The following is a 9394-nucleotide window of genomic DNA, read 5'->3' as shown; positions in this document are numbered from 1 at the left end:
TGAGTGCCCCTTACATCATTACGGAACCCATGCATGTCCCAACCCCTAGTGGGCGATGAACTATCCCGCTTTAAGGTGGTAATCACTGTTATATCATACACAACATGCTCTCATACCTTGGATCCCCGAGCAATAAATTAAAGAAAAATCAATAAAAGGCAAAAGGAAAATGAAGGGTGGAAAAACAAAGGCTACGGTAACTCGTGTACCACGATTACTCCCTCCTTCATTCATATACCCAAATATGTGGACATCCCTCACCATTACAACCCTTGAGCCCATGACATTTGGCATTGAGACCCTTGTGTCCCCATCTACCTCATCATTATCCACATGACACCTACCACTTGAAGGATGTAATTTGGACATGTCCTACCCTTCATCATTATCCACATGACACCTACCACTTGAAGGATGTAATTTGGACATGTCCTTCCCTTTAGGGGTTGGGAACACCTAATAGGGTTGTTTATTAACCACTCCTACCTAGGGAGGTAACACCATTACATGCTCAAAACACCACATTTGGAAGGGAAACCCACTATGATGTAAAAAATATCAACAACACAGAATTATCTAGGGAACCCAATTGGGAAAACCCTCTACTTATTATCGAGAATTCTAATGAAGAAGGTTGAACAATGGATCTTTTTCAATACAATAAGTTTCATTAGAGAACAACCAAGTTCTCTTTGTCGAGCGGCCTTACGACTCCTTGCCCGATGCAGACAAGCGGGTCAACCTCCTCTCTCTTAGCCCGATGCGGACAAGCAAGTCAACCTCCTCTCTCTTATGGTCGAATGGCCTTACGGCTCCTTGCCCGATGCGGTCAAGCGGGTCAACCTCCTCTCTCTTATGGTCGAGCAGCCTTACGGCTCCTCTTCTTTCAACAGTCGAGCAGCTTCGCTCCTGAAATGCCTATTTGAAGTAATAAACATATCTATTTGAGTATGGGGTGAAAGCTCGTTCCCCCCTAACGAAAGGTTTCTGTAAATGAAAACATAAAATGCGAAGGTTTCACCTGCTTGCTCCAAGTCGATATTGTGCCTTTTCCCAATGGTGGTGCTTAAGCTGGTAGCCATGGATCCACTCGAATAAGGCCCCTTAAGGTATAAGGTAACTTGTATTATATCTGATATTATTCGTTTGATAATAAATCAAGAAATTGTTGCTCTTGTGGATATCAGCGTGAAGCCACTTAATTGCTTCAATTAGTGGGTCGAGGAGGGAGAATTGAGTGGGTCTAGCAACGCTATGTTTTCAGTTCTAAACTGATCAATGAACACGAAGGTGAATCAGCGTATATAACAAGCTGTAGTAAATCATAATGTGTGTGATGACGTTTGCCAGTGTAGGTTAGGATATTTTAGTTCTAGCCGTCCGTGTTGGACTTGATGGACTTGCTTGCACCTTGATCGCTGCTTCCTAACCCAAGGAACTCGTCCTTCTTCAAACAGTCACGAGCCTCACCTAGGCTCGTTCTCTTTCTCTCATAGGCTCTAGGCACAAACTCGTGCTTCCTATTGCTTGGTCTCACCAACTCATGCTCACCAAAACAATGATTAAACTTGTGCCTTCATTCCTCCTTTTAAAGGCAATTTGAATGGTTAAAATTAGTGAGTTATATATTAGGTAAGTTGAACTAGTGGTTCACAATTTAACAAAGGTTCATTGCTAGTGTTAACTCGTCGTTCCTAAAAATTTTGAGGCTAACTCAAACTCGTCGTCTTGTTCCCAATACAACTCACTCTAGAAGACAAATAAATGGGCCTTTTATTTTAACACATTGGTTAACTACATAACTCATCCTAGACTCCTATTTTTTAGGAGCTCGAGCATGCCAAAGAAGAAACTCATTCTGGCTCCTATGATTAAGGCACAAATCAAGGAACCCTTTTCTCACTAATATTTTCAACATATGAAATCCCATTTCTGCCCTTGATTAACAAGCTTATTCACTCAAATGCACTAATGAAGTATCATGTCTAAAGGTGACGAGACGCATTGGATATTATACAGGATTGGCAGGTGGTTTCATCATGGATTGGGCAACTTAACTGGGGTCCAAGCCCACCAAAGGATCATATTGACACTTATAGGGGAAGTATTGAGATCCATGGGTTTCCACCATGTGAAAGAGCATTATCTCATGCTATGGGCAGCCTCAGCACCTTCAATAGATTGTTCATTGCCCCACATTATGTGTGAGATGATGCACTTGGACCGGTATGCCCTAGTCGTCTTAGCATTGTATACAGGGTTTGGCAGCTAATCTGAGGCCCAAATGAGGTTTGTCTTATACTTGACACATGGGAGGGCAACCACCATATTCCGTGCCCTTATTTGGAACAACAATCTACAGGCTTATTTTACACCAGGAGACCCATGAGACCACTACTTGTGTCCCAGAGCCACTTTGGAGCACCACGTGATGTTTTACTTGGAGATCAAGGGGCCACCCCCTTGACCATCATTCATGCACCCTCTTCTTCATCTTAGCACCTTGAGGACTCGATTAGCCCTTCCAACGGCCCTCTTACACCATTGTTTCATCATTCCAACTTCATTTTGGATGACTTATTTTACACTTTGAGCTATTTGGTGGGATTGTCACCAAAGTTATGTTATTTTGCACATTAAAATAATTATAGGCACATCTTAGGCTAATTCGAATTAGAAGAGGCTCATATAAATAAAGATGCGTCTCATTTGTATCAAACATCATCATCACACTTGGATCTATCTCTCTCTTGAGAATTTCACATTTTTTCTTTGGATGTTGATTGGAGCTCTTTTGATGCATTTCGATATTTTTGGGAGGTAAACTCGTTTTCTCTAGGAGCTACTTTCTTAATCTTGGATTGGATATGCCTCTTATTATCTTGTAAGTAAATATGAATAATGTGTAATGTGTGGAATTATTACATCTAGCTAGTTTTTGTGTGCCCTAATTTATTGAAAATCATTGCAAAGATTTCTACAATTGTTTAATTGCACATATTACTCATTGATAACAAGTAGATGAATATTCCTAGTGGATTGAAATTTGTTTTTCTTCCATAAAAGTCCATAGATCTTGGGTGGGTAATTGTTGAAAGGTAGGTGCTAGGGCATCACCTTTTAACCTCCTTGAGAGACGATTTAGCCGAATTTCGAATCACATAGACTCCATAGCCCAAGGGTAAGGCACTAGTCCAAGAAAATTTTGTGATCACCCTCCTTTTTTCTCCTTTTTCAAAATTTCGGACCCTACCCTAGACAGCTAGCTAGGGTTGCCTGCAAATTGCATTAAAGGGGTGATTTTGCAAATTGGTGGTTCTGCATTGGTGTCTCCTCTAGTGATCCTCCAAGTTTGGAGCAATTCCCACAGTCGGTTTGCAAGAAAACTCAAGCCCGAGCTACATCTTTAGAAGCCATCTTGAACGTCTTGGTTGGAGGTCTTTTAAAGGATCACTTGTACTTAGAACTTTGAGAAATCAATCATTCTTGACCCTTTCCTATCCTAAGTTTGACCTAGTGATCACATTGGGTGACTTCCTCCCATGATTACTCAAAAGCCCTAGGTCTCGCTTGGATTTCTTTTTAGGTCTCTCTAATGGAGCGAAAACCCTATTTTGAAAATGAGTCATCTTGCAAAGCCCCTAGAGAGGTTCTCCCTCACCCTAGAAGCCTTGACCCTAAGCATACTCTTTATTATTGAATATACCTAACCCTCGGTCTAGGGCTTCCTCATAGGGTTGGATGGTGTTGTCATTGATGTCAACCCATGGAGTTGATTGGCTTTGACTTTGCCTAAAAACACCAGCCATTGATGTCAAATGGTTAATGAACGCTTCTTAATAATTGTCGGATTACATCAAGTTGGCAGCTCAATTGTTGAATGGATTAAAACCTAAGTCCTAGGGTTTGGGTTCCATGAACTAAGGATGTACCCTGACTTTGTCAAGGGTTTTTGAGGTTTCAAAATATTGAGTTTGACTTGGAGATCCATGTCATTGGATTCTCCTCGTTGAGATCTTTCTGGTGGTATGTGGAACGCCACATAAGTCCTCTTGGTTTGAGAGAAAATTGAGTTTGAAGATGGTGACCCTAATGTCCGGGCTAAAACCCCAAGGGTAGTGAGACATGACACCTTATTCACCTACGGTTATCAATATATGACAATGATTCTTGTCGCAATTTCATTGTGTATAAGTTGAATAATTTCAAGAACAAAAGGCAATAAACCAATCCCTGACTTCACAACCTTGGTAGGACCATGTGCACTGAGCCTTCCCATGTGTTTCACACCCATAAGACATAATCTAGGTCTAAGTCCTCATCTGAAAATCCAAGTAACACCTATCTTAGGGGTTAAGGTAACCAAGCAATTATGTCTATTAAAAAAGGTCAAAGTGTCAAAGGTGCCTGACCTTCCTAAGTTTCCTCCAATGACTCTCTTAAGAAGCCCCCCCATAACAACTATGGTTATTAAATTAATAAACATTAATAAAATAATTAGGCTCCTAAAATCCTCTCCAACGTACATCATAAGAAGCCCCTACCATACACCATGAAAAGAACTTTAAGATAACCTCACAAATCATAACTCAACACATTTTCTTGTGCATTAGCTCTGTGATTTTTGGCTTAGATAACAGATTCCTGAGGCAAGATATTTTGGCCTGCCTGAGCAACAGTCCAGCAAATATTTAGGGATCTCTCTTAGAGAGACTCAAAGGTAAGGTCTCTATTTATTTGGTATTTTTCTCATTGCTTTTATGGCATAATTCCTCCTCCAAGACAGCGAAATTTTTTCTTGATATATGTCTGTTGAATCATTTTTTTAGGCTTCTGAGACAGGGAAATGTTGGCTAGGGTATCTATGTTTACGGCCTCCTTCCTTCATTATTTCAGGCCCTCAAATCAGTAATAATTTCTTATTGTAAGTAATGCCTCCTTTAGTCTGTTTAGGAAACTATTCCAGAAAAAGTATTCGGTCTCTCTTTTAATGGTTGGTGACCTGCAAGTTATTTTAACAATCATGACTTAGTGTGACAATCTATTGATTCTTATATTGGAACGATGACTTTACACTTAGAAAATAAGTATCTTGACCTTGACCTTATATAACTTTGACTATGACATTGCAGCAGCTAGACAAAGACATTGATTGCAATGTCCCTTCCTAATAATTTTCCCAAGGTGAGGAGAAAATCAATTTTTAACAATTTTGTTATTTTTGGCTATAAGCAAATTTGATGGGAGAACTTAGGAGAAAGGGGGTCGATGTGCTTTTAGTGGATTGTGGGGTCCACTCATCCACCCAAAAATACGCACCCCATGAAGGCAATTCGATTTTCCTAAGCGGGGATCGAAATATTTGATGGGACCCAAGGGAGCAAGTATAAATAGGAGGAAGTGCGCAGCATTTGGGGCCTTTTGATCATTTGAGAATCTCATTGTTGCTTTGGCTGTTTAGCTAAGCTACAAGTGTTGTTCAGCACAAGAGCCTCTCAAGGAGTGAAGCTCATCCCTCTCTTCGGTGGACTTCGAGTGCCACCCTAGGAGGGCTTCCTTTATCCATATCGAGTTGCCACTTTGTAGAGGATAATTTGCCGCAGGAGTCAGTCAAACACCCACTTCGAGTTGCTGGTCGAAGAGCCCATGTCATCCTCACTCAGGATTGCGCAGTCACTAGAGGGGGATCACTTGGTTGGAGGATTAACCGAAAGATTGGGGAGTTGGGTTGTGGACAGGTTGTTGAGAGACTGATTTGCGGAGGTTTACAGCTTTGTGGCAGAAAGTTACAGCAGTTTTCAGTTATAGGCAGTGAGTTCTAGTGTTGGAGGAGGGCCAATCCCCAAGGAGTCGAAATTGGCAGGTCAAAACTAGGCAAAACCCTTTCTGGGTTTTTGGAGAGAGTACATCCCCAAAGTTGCAAAAATTTCTGGGTTGTTTTGAGGGGGGTAAATCAGGGACCGAAGTCAACCAGCAATGCAGTTTTGAGGGGACAGTGCAGCATTCTGGGAGCAGCAAGAATCACAGCGACTGGGCACTTTTGTATCATCCACCTGAGGCTTGTAGCTTGCCTTGTGCAAGCCCAGGTGCACCCCATCCAACTTCTTGTACTCCGGCATATTTGATTAATAAAATTTTGCCATTTGGGTGTTTATGTGGAATTTATGTTTACATGTTCCTTACTGAATAAAATTTCATTGTGAATGTTATGGTTCACCTTTGTTATCACTGAAATCTTCCATTAGGAATATTACAGTGGTATCGGAACATGTTCTTGGCCAGAGTGGGGAACAAGAGAGGGTGATGCCACCGAGATACCAAGGACTGGTTTTCTAGAGAGTTCGTGGTAGAGGCAGAGGCAGGGGTCGAGGTAGAGAAGAGGGGCCAGACCCATTTTCAGACGCTGTAGTGGATAACATCAGAGGCCGAATGGAGAGCCAGGAAGAGAATGAGCAACCCAGACAGAGGAATAGGGACCAGGTCTTAGAGGAGTTGTTGAGGACCAACCAACAGATGATGAGGCAAGGGCAGTTGATGATGGACATGATGCAACAGGTGATGGGCCTGCAAATGGGTGGAAGGCCAGAGAGAGAACCTCAAGGTGAAGGGGGTTCCAAAGCGAGAGGTCGTCGTACCTATCAGCTTCCATACACCCCACAACGTGGGCAAGCTGACCGCCCCACAATGCCTCATTTCATGGAGGAGGCTGAGCCAGAGAGAGCCGGACCCAGTTGCAGATTTGGTACATTCTGTTGCATCAGGCATTGATGAGTATGAGGGGTTGAATCGCCAGATCAAGAGGGTGATTTCTTTTGGAGAGTACATTCACCTCAAGGAGAGGCACGCTAACAGGGCGAGAGGCCACTATAGGGGAGGAGCATCCAACAAAGATGTGCATAAGCTATCAGGGAAGATTACACTCCCAAATTTCGATGGGTCAACAAAGAGCTCAGCTAGGGACTGGATCCAAAAACTTGATACATACTTTCACTTGAATCCCATGAGGGAAGTAGATGCCATACGCTTTGCCACCCTCCACTTGGAGGGTGATGCCCAGGAGTGGTGGTATCATGGGCTAATCACGTTGGGGCACCTTCACATCACCACTTATACGGAGTTCACCAAGAGATTGTTGGAGAGGTTTGAGAGGAAGGACCCAAAGCTACACTTCCAAGAGTTGGCCCACTTGAGACAGACTCGGAGCGCAGAGGTCTACATTACAGAGTTCTAGAGACTTGCAGTGATGGTGATAGATATTTTGGAGGCACAGCTGATCATGTTGTTTGTGGAGGGGCTTGCTAACCCTCTGCATGGCTGGGTGAGGGCTTACAAGCCCACATCACTACATGATGCCATTTCTAGGACCCAGGACATGATTGATGCGGTGCCCAAGAACTAGGCTTTTGTTCCCGCAAGACCCACAGCCCCATTGGGGAACAAAGATGTGAGGCCACCATAGAGAGATGGAGGATGTGGCTAGTTGGATGATGACACCCGAAGGGACCTCAGGAGGAGGAGGTTGTGCTTCACGTGCCAGGAGCCTTGGGCACCAGGCACAAATGCACCAAGGGCAAAGCCCATTTCATTGATGTGTTCACAAATAGTGAACCTGAGGACGAGGAGGCCAAGGTAGGAGAGGAGTCGGGAGATGAGGGGGGACCATCATCAGGAGGGCCACCACCACCACCACCTAGAGGAGGGTCGTTTGCCCCAACCGAGGGAGTCCTCGCTTCACTTCGGGGTGTGCCGAAGTATTTGACACTCAGGATCAGGGGGACTGTACAGGGACAATGTGTGTCAATCCTAGTTGACAGTGGGGCCACCCACAATTTCATTGATGCCCAGATGGTGGAGCGTAGGGGCATCCAGACAGCCACATTTGAGGGGTTCTCAGTTTTGGTACCTGGAGACCGGACCATGCAGTGTACCAAGTACGTGCCTGGGTTGACCTTGAAGATGGGGAACTACTCACTCACTGACCATTTCTTCGTGGTTGATGTCCCAGACACCAATGTGGTGTTGGGTGTCCAGTGGTTATATGCATTGGGGAAGGTCACGACTGATTGGTAGAAGCTCGAGATGGAGTTCCATGGTTTGGATGGGAAGCCAGTAATACTGAGGGGAATGCACTCTTATCCCCCTCAGACAGTTCAGCCCACCGAATGGACGCAGATCTGTGCCATGGAGATGTTGAGTGGGCAGTTGAGCTACGGATTTCAGAGTTGGGGACAAAGACGCAAGTCATATATCCAGATATACTAGCCCTGTTGGAGAAGCACCAAGGGGTTTTTGGGGATGTCCCACCAAGTAGACCACCAGACCGTGGATTTGAGCACACCATTGAGCTAGAGGAGGGGGTGAACGCAGTCATCACCACCCCTTATAGGCACCCGAAGGCCTATAAGGATGAGAAAGAGCTGGCCATTCAGGAGTTGTTGAGGTTGGGGCACATCAGGCCTAGATCGAGTCCATTTGCTTCTTCCGTGCTGCTGGTGAAGAAGAAATATGGAACGTTGCATGTGCATAGACTACCGGGCTCTCAATAAAAAGACCTTGAAGAACAGGTACCCGATTCCGCGCATAGATGAGTTGATGGGCAAACTTAGGGGAGCTAAATACTTCTCTAGATAGATCTGCGCTCAGGGTACCACCAGATTCGGATGAGGGAGCAAGATATCCCGAAGATTGCTTTTCATTGCCATTACGGACACTTTGAGTTCCTGGTGATGCCCTTTGGGCTAACCAATTCTCTAGCCACATTCCAGTCCTGTATGAATCACGTGTTTTGTAGACAGCTGAGACATTTTGTTCTAGTCTTTTTCGACAACATACTCATTTACAGCAAAACATGGGAGGAGCATCTTCAACGTTTGGAGGAGGTGCTCCTCAAACTTGAGGACCAACAGTTGTATGCGAAGTTGTTCAAATGTGAGTTTGGGCTAACAGATTTGTTGTACTTAGGGCATGCGATTAGGGAGGACGAAGTGAACGTGCATCACGAGAAGATTCGGGCAATTCTAGATTGGCCCACACCCAGGAATGTGACAGAGTTAGGGGTTTCCTGGGCATTTGTACGTACTACCGAAGATTTGTGAGAGGGTTCTCACAGCTTGCAACACCTCTCACAGATTTGACGAAGAGGGAGCTTTTGTGTGGACGCAGGTGGCAAAGGAGGCCTTCACGCGCCTCAAGGGGGTCATGAGCAATTGTCTGGTCTTAGCCTTGCCGAATTTCACGCGACCATTTGTGTTGGAGTGTGATGCATTCGGTGAAGGGATTGGGGTCGTTTTGACACAGGGGGGCCATCCTATTGCATTTGAAAGCAAGATATTGCATCCTCACGAGCGGTTGTACTCTGTGTACAACAAAGAGATGTTAGCAGTGATGCATGCAA

At 44.4% G+C, this 9394-nt stretch overlaps 1 protein-coding gene across 1 annotated transcript; it reads left to right on the top strand.

The window, feature by feature from the left end:
* The first annotated feature begins 8162 nt into the window (after window positions 1-8162).
* LOC149207554 (uncharacterized) lies at window positions 8163-8546 on the top strand. Its single transcript, XM_089398081.1, has one exon. It carries the CDS (start codon window positions 8163-8165, stop codon window positions 8544-8546), a length of 384 nt encoding a protein of 127 aa, XP_089254207.1.
* The last annotated feature ends 848 nt before the right edge of the window (window positions 8547-9394 follow it).

This window comes from Pinus tabuliformis, chromosome 1_2, assembly GCF_031772625.1.
Source record: "Pinus tabuliformis cultivar Carrire ecotype Pingquan chromosome 1_2, CPIR1, whole genome shotgun sequence".
In the NCBI taxonomy this organism is placed as follows: domain Eukaryota; kingdom Viridiplantae; phylum Streptophyta; class Pinopsida; order Pinales; family Pinaceae; genus Pinus; species Pinus tabuliformis.
Note: the sequence above shows the minus strand (reverse complement) of the source record. Positions and strands in the feature narration are given on the sequence as shown.